Source organism: Chiloscyllium plagiosum, chromosome 18, assembly GCF_004010195.1.
Source record: "Chiloscyllium plagiosum isolate BGI_BamShark_2017 chromosome 18, ASM401019v2, whole genome shotgun sequence".
Taxonomy (NCBI): domain Eukaryota; kingdom Metazoa; phylum Chordata; class Chondrichthyes; order Orectolobiformes; family Hemiscylliidae; genus Chiloscyllium; species Chiloscyllium plagiosum.
Window position 1 is genome coordinate 14371840 of NC_057727.1, and position 25955 is coordinate 14397794.

The 25955-nt window shown below is 41.5% G+C and overlaps 2 protein-coding genes across 4 annotated transcripts in view; one reads left to right on the forward strand and one right to left on the reverse strand.

Moving 5' to 3' along the window:
* Positions 1–6833, forward strand: part of slc38a3b (solute carrier family 38 member 3b) — a 138123-nt gene extending 131290 nt beyond the window's left edge. For both annotated transcript variants that reach the window (XM_043707722.1, XM_043707723.1), the window contains exon 16: positions 1732–6833. In XM_043707722.1, coding sequence (XP_043563657.1) covers positions 1732–1836 — 105 coding nt within the window. In that variant the 3' untranslated portion in view covers positions 1837–6833. The remainder of the gene's footprint in view (positions 1–1731) is intronic.
* An 11335-nt stretch (positions 6834–18168) lies between these two features.
* LOC122558864 (monocarboxylate transporter 5-like) overlaps positions 18169–25955 on the reverse strand; it is a 63079-nt gene continuing 55292 nt past the window's right edge. For both annotated transcript variants that reach the window (XM_043707724.1, XM_043707725.1), the window contains exons 6-8: positions 22372–22583; positions 20900–20993; positions 18169–19179 (exon numbers count right to left, since the gene is read on the reverse strand). In XM_043707724.1, coding sequence (XP_043563659.1) covers positions 18944–19179; positions 20900–20993; positions 22372–22583 — 542 coding nt within the window. In that variant the 3' untranslated portion in view covers positions 18169–18943. The remainder of the gene's footprint in view (positions 19180–20899; positions 20994–22371; positions 22584–25955) is intronic.

Genomic DNA, 25955 nt, shown 5'->3' on the forward strand with positions numbered 1-25955 from the left:
GATGTTGAGGGTTCACAACATGCAGTGCAGAGCCCTCTGAATGTCAAGCGCCTTAGAGGGTACCAAAGGTGAGGAAAAGGAAGCTTCTAATAGATACCAAACACTCAATACTACAGAAAACCTAAAGGTGTATAAGAAATGTAGGTTTGAAATGATAAAGGAAATCAGGAAAGCAAAAAGAGCTGTGCAGAAGTACTTGTAAGTAAAGTTGCAGAAGACCCAAAGCTTTTATATACAAATGCACAAAGAGCAAGAGGATAATGAAGGAGAGAGTACAACCTATTAAGGATAATAAGAGTGTGGAGGTGAAGGACATTGGTATGGTGCTTAATGAATACTTTGCGTCTATTTTCACAAAAGAGAGGGATGATACCAACATTGCAATCAGAGAAGAGGAATGCCATGGTAATCCAAATGCACTGATGAATCTGTATTCATTGCAGTACTGTTTTTTCCAGCATGATACAAGTCCATATTTAGGAGGGGGTTGGGGATGTATTCAATTTCAACCCCAGAAGTGCTGGTAAATCTACTGGACACTTACTGAACAACACCATAGTCAATTGTCTGATTCTGTCCACCCAAGAAATTGAATTGAATTTAATTTATTGTCACGTGTACTGAGGCACAGTGAAAAGCTTTGTCTTGCGAGCAATACAGACAGATCACAGAGTTAAGTAGCATAGATAAGTGAATAATAGGTAAACAGCGGCAAAAACAAAAACACAGGTACAGGCGAATGTTAAGAGTTTGTATTTTAGCAACAGTAGGGTAGAAACTGTTACGAAACAGGCTGGTGCGTGTGTTCATGCTTCTGTACCTTCTCCCCTATGGTAGAGGTTGTAGAAAAACATTGGATCGATCTTTGAGAATGCTGGTGGCCTTTCCTCAACAGCGGGCCTGGTAGATGGATTCTACAGATGGGAGGTTGGCCTTTGTGATTGTCCAGGCCGAGTTCACCACTCTCTGTAACCGTCTCCAATCTTGAATGGTACAGTTGCCGTACCAGGTAGTGATACATCCAGACAGATCCTTTGTGTCTAATCACATTGCTGAAGCTTAGTTGATACGGGTCAGCAAAAATTGCATGTTAAGTCTGAAGATGCCACATAACATATAATCCTTAGTTGATGAGCATCCTTTATTTAAAACAATGAGGGGTTTTGACAGAGTACTATTTCCGTGGTAGGAGAGGCTTAACACATAATTAAAATAATTGTCAAAAACCAAGAGGGAGGTGAAAATACTTTTTTTTAACACAGTTAGTTGTTATGATGTGAAATACAGTGCCTGAAAAAGTGGTGTAAGCAAATTCAATAGTAACTTTCAAAAGTGACTTGGAAATCGACTTAGAAAGGAAATATGGGAAGATATATAGCAAAAGGTGAGAGAAATTGGATAGTTCTGTCAAAGAGCCAGAACAGTCAATATTCTTCTTCTGTCTGTGTCATTAGGAAAGGTTTAGGAGGATATGGTCCAAATGTTGGTGAATGGGACTAGGTATGGATGAGTGGAACCGAAGGATTTGTTTCCATGTTGTACATCTCAATTATTCGATTTTATATAATACTACTTATGATATAAAGCGTTTGGTTGAACTGGTGTTGGATTGAGGTTGACATACAGTCATGCTTCCTAATTTGTTTTCTCACCTTTTCCCCACCCTTTCCATCTGGCAGTGTCCTCACACCTGATTAATTATTTCCGTCTGCTGTCTGCCTTATATTTCAGGCTGTTTCCTTCGCTGTCCTGGGCTTTGTCTTCATGACCATGAGCCTGAGCTTCATCATCATCGACTGGTCTAATGGGAGCGGCACCGTCAATGGAGGCCACTAGGACAACAGAGTGCCTCGCTCACTGAGAGCCAAGTGCCCCCCTCAGCACCCCTTAGCTTCACCCAGCAGGATAATCGCTGTAGAAAATTGCCAACAAACCTGACCCCACTGTAATAAGACACACACTGCGAGTACTGTACATATATATAGTTTTGCACACCAGCAATTTTTATATCATGTAACTGTATAGTGATGAATTGATGCAAATACATTGCATGGGATTTTATAAAACTACAACATTTCTAAGTTATTTTGTATAGAGGTAGGACAGAGGTGACACTTTCAGAGTAATATTCTATTAAATAACTGGCTTAGTATAGTGTAGGGTCACAGGTATAGTTGCTGGTACTGAGTTTAGCACCTTGGGTCGACTGAGGGGGGTTGTCATGTTTATGTAATATATATTTTACATTGTGCTCTTTTGACATAAATGAACATCGCACAGAAGTATTTTAAAAGGTGGTTAGGAGCCAATTGAAAAACAAAAAAAAAATTGCCATTTATTGATCCTATTTTCAATCGCCCTACTAAATACTGTGTGCACTTTTTGATGAAGATAAAAGCAGTTGAGATACCCAATTACTAATTTTTATAGAAAATGTTGCTGTTTCAGTAGGTAAGTGCTAATAATCATGAATCATCCACACCTGGCAGATGCCCCAGCGCAAACCTCTGCCTGAGCTGAGTGAGTAGGTCTCTGCCAGGTCATAGACTAGTGAGGGGAACAAAATCAGTCTGGGGCTTCCAATACTTAGAACCCCATAACCCAGAGAGTCAATACTGCAGATCCTGAATCAACTGTTATTTGTCAATGCTTACATAACCCCCTGGCTCGTTGATCACTTGCATATATATAAAGATACCTTGAAGGTATCTCACCTGGGTGAGCTATAAAAAGACTGACATTACCTATGAACTTGTAATTTAACATGACACTTCTTAAGTTTTTTTATATTATTTAACCTATTTTTCTAATCAATTTGTTCAGAGGTGCTATTACACACCTCTGGAGCTGGTGGGACTTGGAACCGAGCCCAAGAATACTTCGCAGATCAACTGAGTGCTTCAATTTTGATAATTGAATCCGGAGTAGTGGGCAGATTGTTCTCTGTTATGAAATGTGTCCCGATTAAGACCCTATCTTTTGCCCTTTTCTCTCACAGAGATCACGAGCTGGGCTGCCTATTCTCTCATGACAATATTGCAAAGCAATAAGCTGACAGTAGAAGTTTGGGAAACAGATGGGTCTGTTTATGGTGGGCCAGTTTGATAGCAACAGGACATTGTCTCACCAGTAGACATTTTGTGGCTTCTGACCCTGAGAGTCCGCTTTACACAGTTTGTAAAACATGTCGTGCACTGCAGTACACATGGGATTGGGAAACCATGGTTGCAATCCTGAAGATTACTCCTGCAAGGTGAATTAGTTGAGTGACATACACTGAATTACTTGCACTCAAGCTGAAGACTCAGGATCAGATAAGGAAGTTTCCACACTTGCCTGTGTTACCACCAACCCTACTGTAATATATCCACTGTAGAATTAATTGCTGCTATCCATCTGGGGCAGTGCCCGACAGAGAAAAGATACTGGGGATTGGAAAGAAAGGTCAATCCTATTTAAAACTATTTTGTTGGCAAGCCAGGTGGAGGAGGAAAGCAGGAAGGCTAATTTCCTAATGTCGTCATGCGTTGCTGCAGTTGTGAAGGCAGTTCCCTGCTAGAAGCAGTGAACAAGACAAATATGTTCCATGCCCTATGTGGCACTGGGAGCACAGTGTGGGCCACACTTTCAAGGTGGTCCAACCTATCAGGATGGTGGAGCTGCTTTTCCACTTAGCCAGTGGCAGAATGCCAACTGTTTGTAGGATGTAGAGGTGGGAGAGCGAATGAAACAGTTAACATTAAAGTTCAAAAGAAATTCTAAAAAAAAGACTTTTTATTAAATAAAAACACTAATGAAAATGCTGGGGGTGGGAGGTCATCCTCCAACATTTAATAATTTAGTCTGGTGTCTGTGTTTTAATAAGTAAATAAAATGTCTCATTCTTCACAGGGAACCTAACTGTGAACCTTTAACGCAGTGCGTGTGCAGAAAAATGGCTACTGGACAGTTAATACTGATCTTGTTTGCTGGTTTGGAAATATCTCAGCACTTTTATAAAATAATAATTCTGGGGGCAAAGAATTGATTTATTTTGTGACAATATTGTCAATGGCTTTGATTAAATGAAAGTGGATTTTATTTTTGACTCGTAGTCCTATGCAATATTAATAGTGTTGGGTGGAAATCTCCAGTAACCTTTGCTCTGAAGCTTTAAGGATTTATTTTGTTAGATTGCATTGCTCATGTTTAGAAATGAGGCTTATCTGTCAGATTTCTTTACACAATATTTATATTTTATTAAATGTGTAATTGAATTTTAATTTAATAGAAAATAAAAAGGATTAAAGATTTTTAATATTTTACATTTGCATAGCAGTGGAAAAGCCTTATAGAGCTGTACCTGGGTGTGTGAACAAACCTATGTATGTTTTTGTAGATGACTGTTTGATAAATTACACAAAATACTTGTCTGGTACTAATCCTGTGCATTACCCTGTAAATTGTAATGCTAAATTTTGTTAAATGTGCAGTAATCCACATAAGATGTGTGTCACACTGGTGCATCAGGGAGGAACTAATATACATGATATGGTCAAGATTTGCAAGGTCCACTTACCCACCTCACCTCAACAAACTAGTTCAGTTTTTGTAATACATACAAGAGATCCAACGCATTAACCAATAAATATGCCTTAGGCCATTTGTTTATGGCCTACCTGTGTATCAAGCCCCTATTCTTAAATTCTGCAATGTGTAAGGTCATTTGCTTCCTTTTCTTCAGTGTGCCAGACTCTGTATTCCTCTTCCTGGTGCCCACTGATCCTACCCTTTATGCTGTTCGGCATTTTGATTAATTTTGATCCTTCAGCATATTGCATTCTCGTTTTGTTATTCAGTATGTTACTCAGACTCTTGTCTGTCAATTCATTCAGCTTTGTCTCAGTGGTTGGCACTCACACCTGTACCAGAAGATTGTGAATTTGAGCTTCACTGTTGCATAATATTCCAGCATAATGTTGAGGGTGTGCAACACTGTTGGAGTTGCTGTCTTCTGTATGAGACAATACACTAAGAACCCAACTACCCTCAGCTGCAATTATTAATAAGAAAGGTTATCTGGCCATTATCAGGTTGCCCTTTGTGGAATCTTGCCCCATACAACTTGGCAGCTGTGCCTCCCTGGTTACAATATTAACTATACATCAGAAGTGGTTATAAAGGTCTTGATATTGAAAAGGTTCTGAGCTTGCGCAATATAAGTGTAACTTATTCTTTTACCACACTCTCAACGGTTTGTAATTCCTACCAGCTGAAACCCTTCAAGTATGCTTTTGTCATGCCATCAGTTCTCAGTCCTTCATTGCATCATTCCATTTTCCCCTGCTGTTCATTATGCTGGTTTCATGTCCATACTAATGCAGCTACAAAGGTTTTCTCTGCGGCCAACCAGCTTCTCATTCTATTTTTCGACTTACTTTCCTCTGATGATATTCATCAAATATTTTTTAACAGTCTAAGCGAAAGCAGGAGACCTTCTCTGACTTAGAAAGTGGACATTACCCTGTTCCTTTGGATTATCCCCACCATCCCTTCAACTGACTTCCCCAATGAGCCAGAGATCCCATATATTTTGTTCTGGAGCCAAAGAGTTTCAGTCAGTCTGTGGTCACCTCATTATTGCATTTGGGATTGAGATAGTTGTTAGGCTTATTTGAATCTTCAACTTAAATCCTTATTGACAGGATTTCAACATGGCATCACATAACTGCTCGGTGAAACTCTGAGGGAATAGGTGCTGCAATGAGGTTTTTCAACTGGAGAAGTTGAAATAGGCATTTAGGAGGAGAAGCTTTTGATGGAGATTCATGGAGAACCACAGGAGCTCAGCACATTGCTGAAAAGAGACCAATTTCAAGTGATCTCAACCTTGACAACCCAATAGGACTCTCCTCCTATTGTCTAAATTGTCAGAATTGTTAGAAATGTGGTATTCTTGCATTTGTCCTGATGAGTGCAGGATGAAAACCTTCTGCAACACATCTCTCTTTTCAGCAACATTTGAACTGCCAAGTGTATCATCAGAACACAGTTTTGTAGAATGGGCAGGCGACGGTGAATCTCATGGAAACGTGTAAAACTTCAACAAGACCAGACAGGATAAACACAAGAAGGATGTTCCCAATGACTGCGGAGTCCAGAACCAAGGGTCACAGTCCAAGGGTATAGGATAGACCATATAGGACTGAGAATGGGAGAAATTTCTTCACCCAGAAAGTGGTAAGCCCATAGAAATCTTTGCCACAGAAAGCAGTTGAAGCCAAAACCTTGAATATTTTCCAGGAGTTAGATATCGTTCATCGGGCTAGAGGAATCAAAGGGAGGACACAAGAAATCAGTTAGATGATCATCTATTGATCATATTAAATGGCAGAGCAGGAGCAAGGAGTTGAATGGTTACTCCTGTGCTAATTTACTTTGGGAAGTCATGACTGACAGACCAGATCCCTCAGTTGCTAAGTATAGTAACCACCAGAAGATTTCAAGTGTTTGCAGTTTCTGTTCACAACTGGAAAGAAGAAAAGAATGTTAATATTTAGTAAATACAGCTTGTGTGTTGATTTGTGACCATATGCAAAAACAAAATGTGTCTATTTTAAACGAAATGCTTATTTCAACGTTTTGCTAAACTGACAGGGTATTGTTGATTTATGTGTTTCATAAAATAGTGACATTTTTGTTAGATAATGGGGAGAAGGAAAAACTTGCGAAAATGTATTTTATCGCCTCCTTCCGTCTTGAGTTAAGTCTGCTTTTTGAAACCTGGTCATTCTGTATCTGTTGGTGTTGAGTGGATCTGTATTGTATAAAAATAAAAAAGTATAAATGTTAAACAATTTTAAATCTGATACTTCTCATAGGTAGTTTACTAATTGACAGAATATGGCAACTTGTCCAGAAACCACTTTTCATTGCCTGGAATTTTCATTGAGCTAACACTATTCTTCTGGGTCAATTCCTTTTCTATTTTTTGACTGTTTCATTTTCTTTTGAGAGTTTCTCTTGCAGCATCTTACCAAACTCCACCTCATTAACTACTTACCCTGTCCCAATAACATTGTTCCTACCCAATTCAAGCCCCACTCTATCACTGGGTGATAGGCCAGGTATGTGCTCTAATTTCCACATCAAGAATTCTCAGTTTTGAGTTTGCTTGTGGCAGTGAAACAATGAGGCAAGTTGTACAGTTAATAAGGTCATTAAGAAGCAATAATCCCCCTTAAGTGACAAGTAACATTCATGCCACACAAGTGCCGTGCAATGACTATCTCCAACAAAGTTAAAAATCACACAACACCAGGTTATAGTCCAACAGGTTTATTTGGAAGTACAGGCTTTCGGAGCATCCTATGATTCTGTCCCACTAGCTACCTGATGAAGGAGTAGCGCTATGAAAGCTAGTACTTCCAAATAAACCTGTTGGATTTTAACCTAGTGTTGTGTGATATTTAACTTTGTTCACCCCAGTCCAACACTGGCGTCTCCACATCATCTCTAACAAGACAGAGTCTAACCATTGCACCTAATTAAATCTTTCAATAGCATTATTGTCACCAAACCACACCACTATCAGCATCCTGGGGGCTACCATTTACAAGAAATCGAACTGGACCCACCATATAAATACCCCGTAACTGCAAGGACAGGTAAAAGGCTAGGAATCCCACAGTGAGTAATTCACCTCCTGACTCCCAAAAGGCCTGTCCACTGTCTACAAGACACAAATCAGGAGATGGAATACTCCCCACTTTCCTGGATGGATGCAGCTCCAACAACACTCAAGAAGCTTGACACCATCCAGGACAAAACATTTACTCCCTGCACCACAGACACTCGATTGCGGCAGTGTGTACCATCTACAAAATGCACTGCAGCAGTTCACTCAGACTCCTCTGAGAGCACCTTTTACATTCTCAACCTCAACCATTTTGAAGTAATAGCAGCCAGAACATGGGAACATCAGGGCTCCCCATTCCAATCTCATTCCTGATGAAGGGCTTTTGCCCGAAATGTTGATTTTCCTGCTCCTCAGATGCTGCTTGACCTGCTGCGCTTTTCTAGCACCACTCTAATCGAGATTCTGATCTCCAGCATCTGCAGTACCTCTCTTTCGCCTAGCTGTTCTCTGGGACAATCTCAGATAGAAGTTAAACTCAGAAACAATGAAGACTCATTCTAGGGGAATATCGCTGCAGGAGAGGCCTGGACTCAGATCAGTGCAGTGTTGATGAATTTTACGCTCAGTGGACCAATAAATCTCACCCTGCACACCCCACATAAAATCCAGCCCCCTCGGTATCTCCCCAGGCTTCTGGCATCTCACATACCAATGTCTGCCTGAAAGAATCTCAAGGTGTTTCCCAACTCTTCCAAACCTCTTTGAAATAGGTTCATGAGTGACTCTCCTCCTCTCACTCACTTGTGATGTTCTGCTCAGCTACAGCTCCCCATTCCAACCTCAGTTGAGGCCTGAGTAAAGTGAGCGTGTCAGTGCTGCTGGCAACGTGATGCTGCTGTTCCTGGACCACTTCTCCACAACCTCCTCAAAGAGGCTGTCAGCGATTGGTCTAGAACTTGCTGCTCCACCCACCCCCCCTCCCCACCCCCTGCCAGCTGGACCTGAGGAAAAGCACCAATCAGTGTTGAGGAGAATTTGGTCATGCAGTAGGTGCCTGAAAAAGCCCAGGTTTATATAGATGGAGTGAGCTTTGGGCAGCAAGGGTATTCTTCAGTTGAAGACTAAGCAATCAGATGACCTTCTTCTTCACAGACTCCACCCCCCTACTGCCATTTCCCATAACCTGATTTGATGGTGCCCTCATGATTTCTAGTGCCATGTTCTCCATAGGGGTCAGAATGCAGATGCCTGGCTCACCGCTGCCAGTTGGAAACATTCCCTGAGATTTATGTACTCTCTTTCCCCGCAGGGTGTAGGGAAAATGTTTTTAGGACGACTTTGCCTTATTCTATCATGACATTTGCAGATGGTGCTACAGCCCTCCTGAGAGATACCTGCTGTGCATTAGGGTCACTGCTACTTGAGGTGATGCAACTGGCCATTTGATCTGACAATGATGAGGAGAACAATAAGGCACTCAGCATCATGACCAACTTGGGAAGAGTGAGCTGATAACGGACTCCCACTATTTCACAAGCCATGACAAATACATAACTATCCAACTAAAACACCAAGGTGATCATTTTACCTGATTGATTGCTATTCACACCAAGATTCATTATTAACAGGAAATTAACCAGTTATTGTAAACAAAATCAATCTTTAACAAGTGGCAAACAAAAAATGGATTTATGCTATGCAATTTTTTTCCTAACTCGTTCATGGAACAAGGGCATCATTGGCTGAGCCGACATTTATTGCCCAGCCCTTATTGCTCTTGAACAGAGTGGCTTTGTGGGCCATTTCAGAGTGCAGTACAGAGCCAACCTGGAGTCACATGTAGGCCAGACCATGGAAGGATGGCAGATTTCTTTCCTTAAAGGACATCAGTGAACTACATGGTTACTTACAATAGTTGTGATTTTTTACTTAGTCATTATTAGACAAGCTTTTAGATTTTTAAGAACTGAATTCATTCACCATCTGCCACGAGGGGACATAGCTTTAAATTGAGGGGTGATAGATATAGATCAGATGTCAGAGGTAGTTTCTTTACTCAGAGAGTAGTAGGGACGTGGAATGCACTGCCAACTTTAAGGGCATTTACATGGTCATTGGATAGGCATATGGACAAGAATGGAATAGTGTAGAATTAATGGGCTTCAGACTGGTTCCACAGGTCAGTGCAACATCAAGGGCCGAAGGGCCTGTACTGCGCTGTAAGGTTCTATGTTGTATGGTAGGATTTGCATTTAAGTCCCAGAAGACTTATTGAGGGTGCTAGATTACTAAGCTACTAACTTTACTATTATATTACAGCTTCCCCATCAGAGGGCGGCACGGTGGCACAGTGGTTAGCACTGCTGCCTCACAGCGCCTGAGACCCGCGTTCAATTCCCGACTCAGGCGACTGACTGTGTGGAGTTTGCATGTTCTCCCCGTGTCTGCGTGGGTTTCCTCCGGATGCTCCGGTTTCCTCCCACAGTCCAAAGATGTGCAGGGTCAGGTGAATTGGCCATGCTAAATTGCCCGTAGCGTTAGGTAAGGGGAAAATGTAGGAGTATGGGTGGGTTGCGCTTCGGCGGGGCGGTGTGGACTTGTTGGGCCAAAGGGCCTGTTTCCACACTGTAATGTAATGTAATGTAATCTAATCTAATCTAATCTTAACTTAAGATACATCCCTTAAAAACCCCAAACATGCACACATTCATTCATAAGACAGACAAACAGATTGTTTGACCAAAATGTTTGGAAAAAGATATACAGGGACCATAAATTCTGTAGTTCAAGTGTCCAGACCACAGAGATAGGATTTGTTGTTTCTCACAGTTTTTTTGATTTTATTTTTAGGGATGGTGACACAATGTTGCCTGCAGAGTGATGGTCAAGAACTGATCAAATGGATCTAGCTCTTTCTTTTTTTGTCTTAAAACTCTTTATTTTCCAAGTCTTCGAGTTTTGTCTTTTTCACTTGCAGAGCAAGTGATGCTATAAGTTGGTTCTTGCTTGAAAGTTTTTGGATGTTGCTGAATGCACTGTTAGAGGAAAAGACATGCACTGTAAGAAACCACAGCTGGACCAATCCAAAGGCTGTAGTTAGGCAAATTTTCCCTAACTCAAAAGACTCCTGGTGCCACCTTGACTCACAAAATATCCACCTCACTGCTCCAAAAAACAACCATCTGTTGTAATTAAAGTGCACACCTCACAGTCCCATCTGATCTACAATTTGCAAAAGCTTTCCTGGTGCTTGCAGCTATAAAACAGTCCAGATTCCATTCCCTTGGTTTATGGTCCAAAAGGATAAAAAATGTGGTTTTTCTATACTCAATCTGCTTAGTATGTGTGGATGGTGCTGTCACTGAAATAACAATCACCTTTACAGAGCTTACCACTTTCTGCATTGTGCCCACATCCTCCTGATGATTTCTTTGCTGCTGATCTCCATCACTAACTCCCTCCAAGCCCTCTTTGTGGCTTTTAGCACTCCCCTTCATCCAGATGTTGGAAACAAGATTTCTCTCCTGTCTGCCATGGTATACATTACAGCCTTCAAAGACAGGTGTTTGTGGATGCTTATTGTGAGAGGCCCTTGCGAAGGTTGTTGTTTCTGCAAAAATCATAAGGCTGAGTCATGGGGTGGGGGTTGAGGGGGGGATATATTAAGCTAGATATGCTTGCAAGCAGTTACAAGTAGCTGCATCTTGCTTCTGCAAAAATTGCAAGGCGGAATCATGCGGGTATATTCCAAGAAATAACCAACTGAAAAGGGAGGTGGTCGACTGGTAGAAACAGATGTATTGACATGACTGTTGCAATTGTCATGCACATAGGGAGTTAGTATGAACAAGATAACCAAATAAGACCCAGTGTTGCATCAGCAAAAGTAATAGGACCCAGCTATCACTGGGGGGGGGGAGGTTGCACAACACAGACAGATGTGGTAAGAGGGGAGTACCAAGAGACTCAACTGAACTGTATAAATTGTAATGTAACCTCCTGATCCGGTGTGCCTCCTTTATGGTCACCTGGCTTGCAAGACCCTATGAATAAAGACTGCTTCAGAATTTGACTCAGACTGAAATTGTGAGCTTCATTTCTCACACTTATCCATGCCATTACTGACAGTCAGAGGCCCCTGTTGCTCTATTCCTTCACAGGCTGGCGAATCTCGCCATAACTGCTGCCCATCTTGTCAAAGGGACTTCAGTAACTACCTCAAGGCCACTCCAGATGTCAGTAATTAGGTGCCACATTCATCCCTGGCTCTAGTCATTTAGTCCCTTCACCGCTGCACGGTGGCTCAGTGGTTAGCACTACTGCCTCACGGTCCCGGGTTCAATTCCAGCCTCAGGGAACTGTCTGTGTGGAGTTTGTACATTCTCCCCGTGTCTGCGTGGGTTTCCTCCGGGTGCTCCGGTTTCCTCCCACAGTCCAAAGATGTGTAGGTCGGGTGAATTGGCCATACTAAATTGCCTGTAGTGTTCATAGGGAAATGGGTCTGGGTGGGTTACTCTTCAAAGAGTTGGTATGGACTGGTTGGGCCGAAGGGCCTGTTTCCACACTATGGGGAATCTAATCTAATCAATTTAAAAATTGTTATCACTAACCATTCAGGTCCCTTTACATTTTACATAGGAAACGTGCACAAGTACGCACTGGAGTAGCGTAAATATACACAGTTAAAAAATAGCTTAAAAATAGTAATAGTAGAAAATAATCAACTTAATTTCTTTAATCATTTTGAATGCAATGTCTGTGAAGGCCTTTGCAGTTGCACCATCTGCTGGTAACATTTACCAATTCAAAAGGATGGTTCAGCATCTTAAGAGGAAGAGTGAAAACAAGGCTGTTCCTTCCATAGGCCATCATTTATTTATTTGCTTTTGCTTTCAATATTGGGAGAGCAATAACACAATCATAAAGTCAGGACAGATGTGAAAGCAGGCAGCCAATCTTTAATCAACTGTTTTATCCCACATAGATTGCCCAGAGACACTGGGAGTATCCACCAGACTGTCGTGACCGCTCAGCTAGGGGAGCCTGTGTACTGAAGAGACAATCCAGGGGAGCTAAGTGTCCTTGCTCTTTTCCGCACTGTTCTTCATATTCTATGTGACCTGGTCCTTTCAGATGTCTAAGGAACTAGGAGCACAATATTATATTAAATTTCCATTAACAAATTAACATTGTAACTATGAAAATAACAGAAATATGGATCTCAACTGCTTTAAAACCTAAATAGAATTGTAATTGAGAGAAATATTGCCTCAATGTTTCTTTTAAAATGTAAGTATTTATTTTCAATAAAAACTTGTTTCAATACTGATCAAAAAATTAGCATGGAACATAATCCACAAATTGAACCAACACGGAAGTCTTTAAAAGATACAATATGTGCAAAAATATTGCAATAATTTAAATACCTAACACATTTTTTATTTAGTATGTTTTGAAAGCAAAAGATTTTAAGGATTTAATGTAATATTCCTTCAATCACTTCAGCCTCAGGTAACAATCTGTAAGACATTGGAACAATAGAAACTCAAAGGGCTTTCTGCTACATCCCTTGACTGGATCTTAAAGAATGGAATAGTTTGAAGACAATTCCCCTCTTCTGCCCCTTTTCCCCAGCTCACTGTTTGGTGGGTAATGAGCCTGGAAAAGCTGTTGTCCCTCAAACAGCATTCTCCCTTTTTCCAAGATTCATTCATGGGAATACAAAGGCACTTAATCCCCATCATTTGGGTAGATAGTGAGGGGGCATTTTCTTGAATGCAACTGAGTAACTTGTCAGTCCATTTCAAAGTGTCAACTACATTGCTGTGAGTGCAGAATTACACCTTGACTGAATAATGTCAGCAGGTTTCTTGCATGAACGATGCTCATGAACCAGACCAGCTTTTGAGGCAATTAAGTTTAATGATCACCATTAGCTTTTCAGCTAAGATTTTTTATATAACTAATTGAATTCAAATCTTCTGCCATGAAATTTGAACCCTTTCCTCAGAATTGTTAGCCAAGGTCTGGTCCTGAATCACAATGACCATCCTAACAGCACCCATGGGGTTGGGGAGACAGCACTGGTTTTGTGAATGAATGGACACAGTCAGTCTATTACTGCTGTAAACATGCCTGACTATTGCCAAGCACAGGATTTGCATGCTTCTGATATTGAGCCGGCTGCAGCTTCAATATCCCCAAGATCGGATTTAAAGAATGTCACTGAGCATCAAGGCCTTTGCCTGAAATAAAAATAAACCTGGAATTAAGAGCCAAGTGCATAATGTTGGGGCAAACTGCAGGGAGCTTTCCAAAACCTTGAAGACTCCAGTCATATTTAATGAGGAGGCTGCTTTTAAATACTGTACTCCAGTGGGCCTCTATATATGATTAGATTAGATTATTAACAGTGTGGAAACAGGCCCTTCGGCCCAACAAGTCCACACCGACCCTCCGAAGAGCAACCCACCCAGACCCATTCCCCTACATTCATCCCTTCACCTAACACTACAGGCAATTTAGCATGGCCAATTCACCCGACCTGCACTTCTTTGGATTGTGGGAGGAAACCGGAGCACCCGGAGGAAACCCACGCAGACACGGGGAGAATGTACAAACTCCACACAGACAGTTCCCTGAGGTGGGAATTGAACGTGGGTCTCCGGCGCTGTGAGGCAGCAGTGCTAACCACTGTGCCATCATGCCACCCCTGATAGGACCCTGATAATGTCGTTTTTATCAGAACTGTCTGAAGTGCACCCAAATTTCTTTTTTAATTCGCTATCAGCTCCACATACCAATTTTAATAATCTCTGCTAAAGATATAGTCAGTAACATTCAGATTGACAATCCAAGTTGGTGACATACTTAACTTGATAAGAACAAGCACAGAAGTGGACAGGTGCACAAAGATCATTACGGTGCACCTCAGGGATAACAAATCTGTCCCCAGCCTCTTGAACACAAATTACAGTCCCCTTGCAGGTCTTTTTAACATAATGAATTTCATTATAAATGTGCATTGTTCTTTAAACTGATCAGTTATTTTATGAATAAATTTTCACTAAAAATAAGTATGGTGGTAAGATCAGTACCCATGTACATTGGCTACTCCTCCTGAGAGCCCAGCACTGGGAGATGGTGCTGAATTGTGCAGATGTTGTTGTTTAGCAGATTAATTAAAGCAACAATCTGACTTTTTGATCCATTGTGCACTTGGATCATCTCATACAGTGGCGTAAGACTGAATGGCAACTGGCTAAGGTCAGGGCACTTTGTTGATTTGAATCAATGTTTGTTCGTCATTTTCACCCGTCTTTTCTTCCAGCATATAGTTATTACCTGTTGTGGTTCATTGGGTAACATCCTCGCCTGAAACTATGAGTTCAAAGTCTTACTCTAGAGTCTGTAGCTCAAAATCTAAGCTGATGAAGTCAGTGAAATCCTGATGAACTGCTGTGCTCTCCAAGTTGCTGTACTTTGTCTGAGGCATGAAGCATTCTCCTGTGGATGGGAAAGATTCCAAGGCACTGTTTGGAAGAAAAATTGGCACAGTGGCTCAGTAGCTAGTGCTGCTGCCGACTGTCTGTCTGTGTGCAGTTTGCACATTCTCCCTGTGTCTGTGTGGCTTTCCTCTTGGTGTTCCAGTTTCCTCTCACGGTCCAAAGATAGGCAGGTTAGATGGATTGGCCATGCTAAATGGCCCACAGTGTCCAGGGATGTGTAGGCTAGGTAAGCTGTGGGAAATGCAGGGTTACAGCAATAGGATAGGGGAGTCGGTTTGGTTGGAATGCTCTTCAGTGGGCCGGTATAGACCTGATGGGCTGAATGGCCTGTTTCCACACGGGAGGGATTCTATTTCTATGAAAAACAATGCAGCTGTCCCAAAGTATCTTGTCCGTTATTTGTCCCTCAACCAAACTAGATTATCTGGTCATTAACATGTTGGTGTTTGTGGGAGATTGCTGAGTATAAATTGGCCGCCATGTTCTCTGTATTACATCAAAAGTACTTGACTCGATGTAAAATGCTTTGGGACATCATGAGGTTAGGACAGGCATGATCCAAATACGTGTATCAGAGGTCCAACAGAGGTTTGGAACTCAGTGTACAGCATGTCAAAGCAGATGGGTTGGGGGTTGGTAAATAAACTTCCTCTTATCATGTCTGCCTTTCACACATGTTAATGCTTGTTACACTACTGGACTAATTCTAGTAATTGGGCACTTTAATTCACCCCAAAGAGAACAGCAAAAACAAATGGGAGTGAGTGAGTTCTATGCATTAAAGCTATAAACATTGAGACCAGTTTTATTAGATAGTGACACGTTCAGTGTATGTAGGTGACAAGTTGCTAAGTTTAAAATGATGCTGAAGAAAGCCAAGATTTCTTGAACGGGTTGCCAGATGGGCATAAAAGTAGGTCACCAGGCCATCTTTTCTGCTACAGTTTGCATAAAGCCAGAGGGAAATTCGGAAACTAGAGGAATTTTCCTCTGAAGAAACTGTTATGAGCCCTGGCCAATTGTCAAAGCAACACGTCCTTGGTAAACTGTGATCCTAATGCCAGGAATCTGTCACATCAGTGTTGAAGTCTATCATAATATGATCAGCATCATATATGCCTATTAAGTAATTTAAATTTTTACTATTTCCAGTTTCCCATTAATTAGTGTCAATTAGAATGAGTTAGGTAAGCCTGTTTTTCTCTGATGGTTTCTCTGACACAGAATGAGCACCATGCTGGGCAAAACCTGGGTTCCAATCAACTATAGCACCTTGAGAAACCAAAGAACTGACGTATTCGCATTCTCGGCTTTATTCAAATCAGAATCAGATTCACTGGATCGATAAACTCTGTTTTTGTTGATGCACAGTGCTGGCAGTTCACTGGAGAAAATGTGAATATATGAAGTGAGCATATTGGAAAGTGAAGTGCTGATTTGCCACTGCTGTAAACTATCTTTTGCTTATTATCTCGCAGTGACTTCAACCTGACAACTGTCTGGGAGTTTTCTGAAAATGTGGCAGGGTGCAAATAACTAAGCAAACTGCTCAAGCCAAATGGAACGTTCAGAAAAACCAAAGAAATGTGGATGCTGGGAATACTCAGGTCTGGCAACATTTTCAGAACAGAATTCTGAAGAAGGGTCACTGGAAGGGCAGCATGAGGCTCAGCACTGCTGCCTCACAGCACCAGGGACCCGGGTTCAATTCCCACCTCGGGCAGCTGTCTGTGTGGAGTTTGCACATTTTCCCTGTGTTTCCTCTGGGTGCTCCAGTTTCCTCCCACAGTCCAAAGATGTGCAGGTCAGGTAAATTGGCCATGCTAGGTTGCCGGTAGTGTTAGGTGCATTAGTCAGGGGTAGATGTAGGGGAATGGGTCTGGGAGGATTGCTCCTCGGAGGGTCGGTGTGGACTTGTTGGGCCGAAGGGCCTGTTTCCACATTATAGGGAATCTAATCTAATCTAAACCTGAAACATTGCCTCTGATTTCTCTCTACAGATGCTGCCAAACCTGCTGAGCTTTCCCAGCAATTTCTGTTTTTGGAACATCCAGAAAGCCATTTATTTCTATATCATCTATCAACTGGACTATGTGAGATACAATCTGTGACATTCAATTAACACTGTCATAAGATATAATAAAATTCCCTTTTATGAATGGTGTATCTAATTGCTTGCACCATAATTAGAGATCGCTATAAATTTATGACTGCCTGTTATGCAAGATTAGGTTTAAGTGGACATTTTCTCTTTTTATCCTATGAATATTACATAAAAGTGCAAATATAGTTTATCGTCTCTCCAATCGCATTTTATCTTCTTTCATCTCAATAGAAAATATTACTTGCTCAAATACAGACACCTGAAAGGTTCCCATTGACTTTCTGTCTCCAAAACAAAGCGCAGTATGTTAGAAAGTTTAAAGTTCCAACAAAAAATATCACTAATATACCAACCACAACCTTGAACCTTTCCATTAACTCCAGGATTTTTTGCTCATCCGTGACCTTAGATAAACGTTTTTTCAATTCTTTATAATCTCATGCATCCCACAAGCCGATACAAACAGCTCAGTTAGCAGGAAAAGAAAATTCATCCCTCAAGCTATTCAAAATAGCCTGGCAAGTCTATAATTAAACAACAAGAAGAATTTGATGATAAAAAATAAAGAGGAAGGTAAGAAACATAATTAATGTCCACTTTAAGCACAGGACCGGCCGAATTCCAAAAGTATTTTTCAACCGTTTCGATGGCAGAGAAAGAGAGGCAGAACAAACTGCCCAGCAGAATAGCAACACAACAGGCCAAGCGAAACAATAAATCAAGATGTAATAAAGATTTGGAAAGGATTTATAGGAATTATGAAATAAAATAATATCCAACAGAGTGAGAGAGTGAGAGAAATAAGAGAAGGGAATGAACGCTTAGTGGGTGAAGAAAGGTACTGAATTAAACTGAATAAACTGCAATAGAGCAACTCTACTTTCCGTCATAAAACACTGAGACAGTAGAGAGAAAAGCCAATCAATAACAACTTGTCTTTACACAGCAACTTTAATATACAAAATTGTCCCAAGGCACTATATAGAGGGAAGGATGGAAAGGAACAGATGCCATATTAATTAATGAGCAACACTGCAGTCTATCATATCTGCAGTCAGCATTACAACCCTAACAGAAATAGATTTGAACTCGGAATCACTGATCATCCATTCCATGACAGTGTTACACTCGCCCTCTGTTTCACCTAGATCTTCTTTGTTCTTATGCATTTCCCCCAATTTGTATCATCTTTGCTACTTCATGAGCGAGGAAGTGATATGGTCTCAAGATTTCCTCAGTATTCATTCTAGAATAATTCTACAATTTGCCGAACCGTAACATTGGATTTCATTTTAAACTTTAAAGGGTTCCAGTCACTTCCGATCCATTAAAACTTCCTTTACACTGATGGTTTCACTTGCATCAGTCCCTCGGTTGCCCATTGTTAAATACACTTATTCTAAACCTATAAAGTGAAAATATCATAAATATTGCTATGTTGAAATAATTATTCTTTAGTATTCAATATGAATTTTCAAGTAAAGTGCTGCGCTCCTTTCTTCCAATGCTGATTGTCTTGGAACTGCTATAAAAAGTTCAGTCGTATTGATCTGTCAAATTTCCAGTTTCTCCTCAATGTGATCTGTGCAAGTATCTGACATCCATTCGCATTTCCTCCCTTATTAAATTCAAACTGAAGGCACCAGTATTGGCAAAGTCTGTTGGTGCTCCCAATGCCCACACTCACATAAGCAGTGCAGAGCAGGGTCACATTCACACCATGCTTTCCAATTCCAGATACTCCTTCACTGGTGACTGCTCAACAGATAGAGGGCGATTACATTCCGGCGCTAAGTTAGTGGAGTCTTCTATTACTCTTTTCTTAGTCTCTTTTTGCAGTTTCCTCTCAGCCAGTGGAATAAAGAATAAAACTAAGAATGAAACAAAGTAACAGGAGCCTGCCAGTTGGAACGAAGCATCGTAATTTTTGGTGTAGTCATGAAGAGCACCTAAGAGTCACAGAAATAACAAATTAGGCATCAAGTTAAAATTTTAAAAACCGCCTACTCAATCAGAAACTTCTGTTTTCGGAATTTGTTGGAGTGGGAATTACTCTTCCCTGACTGCCCTATTGGAAGGTGATGATGAGCTGATTTCTTACAACCATGGCTTACTCGGACAGTTTGGGGGGGGGAGTTATGAATGAACTGCTTGGAAGGGGATGCTCTGTGGGCAGCATGGTGGCTCAGCGGTTAGCACTGCTGCCTCACAGCACCAGGGTCACAGCTTCAATTCCAGCCTTGGGTGACTGTCTGTGTTGAGTTTGCACATTCTCCCCATGTCTGCGTGGGTTTGCTCCGGTTTCCTCCCACAATCCAAGGATGTGCAGGTTAGGTGAATTGACCATGTTAAATTATCCATAGTGTTACGTGCATCAGTCAGAGGGAAATGGATCTAGGTGGGTTACTCTTCGGAGGGTTGGTGTGGACTTGTTGGGCCGAAGGGAATCTAATCTAATCTGTAACATATAGGCCAGACCAGACAGCAATGGCAGACTCACTTCTCTACAGAACATTAGTCAACTCAATGGATCATTAGCAGTTGAATATGGTGCTGAAGGTAATATGAGCATTTTATGCCATATTTTATTTGATTGATTGAAATTTCCTGTGCAAGTCTTGTGCATCAGTGGCAGCATCCCTACCTCTGATCCAGAAATTCTGCTTTCAATTCCCACACTAAGGTCCGTTGGCCACAGCATGAGAGTTCATGATTGTTGGCTGATGGGAATCCTTCCATCACCTCCCTACTGTCTGGGGTAGGCAGAGAGGGCGGGGTCAGCGTCAAGACGAGCTGACTACAGGTACTCCTAAATCTTGTTTAAAAAATGGAAAAAGAATTCACCCAGCCAAATCACCAAGGGTAACAATGATGTCACAAGGGCTCCTAGGTTTGGAACTCTGACATTGATTGCTACCAGGACAGACAGTATCTCAGCCCAGGAGAAATTGCTGGAATTTTCTGGGAATCACAAGTCCTGAGTCCTGCCTCTCTCCAGGTATGAGCTGTGGTTCGCCTGTACAAAGTTCCCAGAGCCAGCAAGGCACTGAACTTACAACTACCTCCATTGAAATGGGATTTTGGGATCCCAAAAATGTGGAACCTAAACCAATCTGTCCTCAGTGCATCACATTTGGAAAGGTCAGAGTTTCCCTTTGGAGTGCTGCGGGTTCCCGTGCAGATTTGGACCTGGGACAGTCTGAGGGTTGGGAGGTTACAGGGATCCTTCAAGTGGGTTGGCTGCTGCTGTCCTTAATTGGCAAGGGAGGGGGTTTAGGTGTCTTTTGGGACAGTGAAAATTGTGCATAAACAATGAATAGACCCCTTGGAACTGTTTAACTTGTCAAGACCTGTCAACAAGTGTCACGAAAGGTGGATCTGTCAGCAAGTCTCCAGAAGTTTCAAATGATCAGAAACTGAACTGGGCCAGCCATATTAATATCGTGACTAGTGGGTCAGATTGCTGGGAAGTCTGCAGAGAGTACTTCACTCTCAGACTCCTCAAAGCCTGTCCACAAGGTACAAGTCATGAATGGGATGTGATACTCTCCATTTGCCTGGATAAGTGCAGCTCCAACAGCACTCAAGAAGCTCTACGTCATTCTGTACTGGTTTTGTGTTGAGCTCATTTGATAATACTTTCAGTGAGGGTTTGGAGATTTCACCAACCTGCTGCTGGTGGTCCTATCAAACAACCAATTCCCACAAAGAACTGGTAAAGGCCCATTCCTTTGTGTATTCTATGGACTCCAATAAAGTCAACCTGAAAAATAAAATCAAAATAGAATTCAAACATAAACTGTGTTGTGAATTTACGTTGTTCTGAAGCTAGGATTATGAATATATTTTTGGGGGTATTTATTGATAAAGATAAATAGGTCCATTGCTCCAGCACAGGAGCATTGCCCACCACAGACTTCAATGTTAAATTCAAATCTGATATTAAAAACATTGTACTTCACCATCAGTTTACTCTGCTAACTTTTAGCTAAGATGCTCTCTAACTGAAAAGACACACCTATCATAACTTAAACATTCACACTCAGATCGATTGTAAAAGATCTTTGAGTTAAGTTGTTGCATTTCGCAGTGGAACAGAATAGTAAGATGTGAATTTCGAGTCATGGATATAGATGTGACAACTTTCTGACATTTTCTTTATGCAAGTTAATAGCATCCGGAATTACATGGAATCTCAGTAAAATGGACAGATTATTCATCTCAGTGGTCTAGATTGGTGTATATACTTCACATGAACATTCTCCCCTTTGAATTACATCTTCCCGATTTGCCTACAACCTCTCCTTCCCTGTACTTATCCATTTCCCTCATGTTAGCATCAAAGCTTCTCTTCAGTATGTCAGTACTATCTGACAACCACCCCACAACTACCTAGCAACAGTTCTCACTTCAGTCTGTGCAAAAAAACATCCTCCTAAAGTGGGTCTATCTTAGTCAGCAACTGTCTCATACTTGTGTCCTGCTTGCGCTGGACTGGGCACTGGGCCAGAAGTGGAAGCATAATCTCCACAACTATCCTATTGTACCCCTTCACAATTTAAAAACTCCAGTAGGTTCAATCTCTCCTCACAGTTACATCCACTCAATTCTGAGAGTATTATTGTAAACCTTTTTTGCTGCAATTTTCCAATGCTTTCTGGAAGACCAGATTATACACAGTACACTGAGTTCTGGCAGTATAATTCTGAAAAAGGGTCACTGCAGCCGAAACATTAACTCTGTTTTCTCTCCACAGACACTACCAGACCTTCAGAGTCTTTCCCGCAGTTTGTGCTTTTTGACTGCGAGGTGTAGTCCAAGCAAGATTCTCTATAAGGGAAAATTCGGCTTTTGAACTCTATTCTCTGGAAATTAACCCCTGTGTTTTTTTAATTACAGTCATGGTTTCCTCTGCTTGGGTTGTTGCTTTCACTGACAGATGAAAGCTACAACGGCTACTCAAATGAAGGGTGAGAAAATAAACCTTAGCTGAATCAAACATTCCTTTTAGCTGTTTCTTCCTGAGAAATGGTCTTACAGAGCTGTTAGGTGACAGATGAACAACATTTAGTGAGTAGGTGGGAGCAACCTAACTGGGACAAGAATATTAAAGTTAACAGAATGAATAAATTCCCTCTCACCAGGACTGGAAGCAACAAAGTCAGATAACCCCCACAGAACATAGCGAGGAACACTATGTACACCATTAGTGATGGGAACGTTTTTGCTAGGGGTGCCAGCAGATTGACAGCTCCACAAAACAGCAAGTAGATTTTGTGGTAATGATACTTCGCTATCAAGTTACGGTCGGCGACGTAGCCAGAGATAAGCTGAGCCACAATCTCAACGATTCCTGCAATAAAAACTTGCATTTTAGGAGAACTGTCTGCAACTGTAACGAATGTTGGCAAAGAATTTAGTAAAGCCAGAATCATACTGTACTTGCTCATTACTATAGAACTTTAGAATCATACAGCACAGAAACATATTGTGGTAAGTTCAAGCCAGCTCTTTGGAAGGGCAATGCAACTGAATTGCTCAAACGAACTTAGCAATATGGAAAATAGGAGCTGCAGAGGGGTATTTGGTCCTTCAGGCCTGCCTTGCCATCCATTAACATCATGGCTGATCTTTTACCACAGCTATGCCTTTCTAATCTGTTCTCACAGGCCTCACAATCCAAAGACTTATCAATCTCTGCCTTGAATTTGCTCAATGGGAGGGAATCCACAGCTCTCTGCGGTAGACAATTCCAGAAAGTCACTCCCCTTTGAGCGAAGAGATGTCGCTCATCTTGGTTCCACTTTCCTGTTAATCACAATGATGTGGATTAAAGTATAATCAAAATGGACTGATACATACAGGCCTGAAGGAAGAGAGGCACCCGATTGTTTTCACTCACATTGATAATGCATTGAAAAAGTACTCCATAAGGTGTCAAAAAGAAGTGACCTTTCATGGTTTTGGGATTTCCCAAAACAACCAAAATGGTACATTTGAAGTGTAGTCAGAGTTATAACAAAGGGAATCACAGCAGACAATTCATCAGTGCAGGGCATCCCCCCTACCATGGATTAGCATCAGAACGGTCAACTTACTGCAAACCATAGACTGGAGGACTAATGTTCTCAAGCCATGAGTTCAAATCCCACCTTAGTAAATGGAGGTCAAGGTCAGTTAATTAGTAAAGCTGGAATTTTAGTTTAAGTCTCATTAATTGATTGTGAAACTATTGGATTGTCATAAGGCTGGCTTTATGGCTCACCAGTATCCTTCAAGTAAGACGTCTGTTGTCCTTACCCTATCTGGCCTCTGTGAGACTCAAGACCCATCCAGTGGACTCTTACCCGCCCTGTAGAAAGGAGAAAACCTGCCAAGCTACAGCCAACTCAAGGGCATTAGGGATGGACCACAAATTCTGATCCCGCCAATGGTGCTTGCATCCCAAGAATTTATTGTAAAAATAAGAGTTAAATGACTGGATAATCTATTTAATTATCATTGTTGATAACATTTTGCCAGGAAAATGCCCCAGTTCTTCTTCCAGTGATGTGATGGGGTCTTCTAAGCCACTTGAATAAACAGGTACAGCTTTAGCTTGATGACTGATTTGAAGAGCACTTTCAGTGATGCAGCATTCCTTCTGCCAGGGTCAACCTAGGTTTTTATGCTCAGTGGGACTTGAACTTGCAAGTACTCCTTTTCTTCTTTCAAAGTGCTCTCAGGTGTTCTTCGACGTGAGGGGGGGGGGGGTGTTTTTCAAATGCAAGTCAGCAGAATCACAAAGCATTGACAGCAAGGAAACAAGCCATCTAGCCCTCCTCCATATATACTTTCTCAGGAATCTTTCTCACTCCTCTCTCACTTTTCATATCTCTCGATATAACATTTGTAAATAGGAGATCCAAGATCCCCATGAATACATCTCTGACAAATTATATTTGAAGGCATCAGAAACTGCATTCCGCCTGAATTCTCTTTAAGGCTGTGACTAATTTCTATTTGGTGTCTGTATTTCCACAAATAAAGTCAGCTGAACAGCAACACTGGGGATTGCACTGTCACCTTAGTTCATTGCTCCTACTCAAGGTGAGGAGACACAGTCATAGAGTCATACAGCATGGAAACAGGCTCTTCGATCCAACTAGTCCATGCCAACCATGTTCCCAAATCAAACTAGTCCTACCTGCTTGTGCTTGACCCATATACCTCCAAATCTTTCCTAATCATGAACTTATCTAAATGTCTTTTAAGCGCTATAACTGTACCTGCATCCCCACTTCCTCTGACAGTTCATTCGATACATGAACCACTCTGTGTAAAAACGTTGCCCCTTTTTCCTCTCACCTTAAAAATATGTTCCTTAGGTTTGAACTCCCACACCCTCGGGAAAAGACCTTCGTCATTCACTTTATTTGCACCCAGCATGATTTTATAAACTGCGATTTTGGAAGGTCACCCTTCAACCTCCTACGATCCTGTGGAAAAAGTCCAAGTCTTTTCAGTCTATTTTAGATTGAGACCCACTATTCCCGGCAACATCCAGGTAAATCTGTCCTGAACCCTCCCCAGTTTAGTAATATTCTTATACACGAAAGCCTGAAACTCAGGAGCAACTGCAATATCCATGCTACTCTCAGTTCATCACTTTGTTTAAGCTTGTGGCTTCAATCCCTACTCCAACAAACTGAGTTGATAATCTAAGCTGACACTTGAATGCAGTGTTGGATATCAGGGTGAAGTATTCAACCCATGTCTAATCTGCTTTCTCAGGTGGATGTGAAGGGTCCCATCGCACCAGCAGTGGAAGAGTTTTCTGGTTCAAGGATAACTTTTTAAAATTCACGCATGGTCGCTGGCTAGGCCAGCCATTGATGTCCATCCCTAATTGCCCAGAGGGCAGTTACAGGTCAACCACATTGCAATGGATCTGGAGTCACGTGTAGGCCAGACCAGGTAAGGACGGTAGTTTCCTTCCCTAAAGGACATTTGCGTACCAGACTGGTTTTTGCTGACAATTGACAGTGGATTCATGGTCATTATTAGATTCTCAATTCCAGATTTTTATTGAATTCAAGTTCAATTTCCCTGGGAACATTCCCTGGGTCTCTGGATTAATAGTCTAGTGATAATAGCACTCAGTCATTGGCTCCCCCAGAATTAGAAATAAGCAACAAATGACTGCCCAGCGAGCAATCCACATTTTGTAAAATAATTTGAAAAGGGCCTGTATTGCACTGTAATGTTCTATGTTCTATATTCTATGTTGTATCACTTCAGCATGTCAAAAACACACTGGAACTGTGAACTGGGGTCTTCTGGAAGTGTTAATGCTATTTTCTTTGCCAATGCTAATCTATTTCTCACCACCGTGTGGTGCTATGTGACTATTGTTTGAGTTGGCCCTAATGACCATCAATAAAACGATGCAGCAAGATGGCTGAGAACAGCAATCTCCCAGCTAGCTAGGATAGGAAGCAATGATACCAAAGATCGACTTTGAAGAAAATCCTCAAAATGGCTAGAGCAGGGGTGCCCACCTGGATCCCACTTCAATGCTGGAAAAGTATCGCCACCCTGTCAGTTAGGACTGTAGGAACATGAGAGTTTGGAATGGGAAGGCATGTACATCAGTGAAATGGGGGTGGGGTGAAACGTCCTTAAGAACATAGGGTATGGAAAAGGGAGGATTATGAAGAGATTTCATATTTTGTTTTTAAAAAGG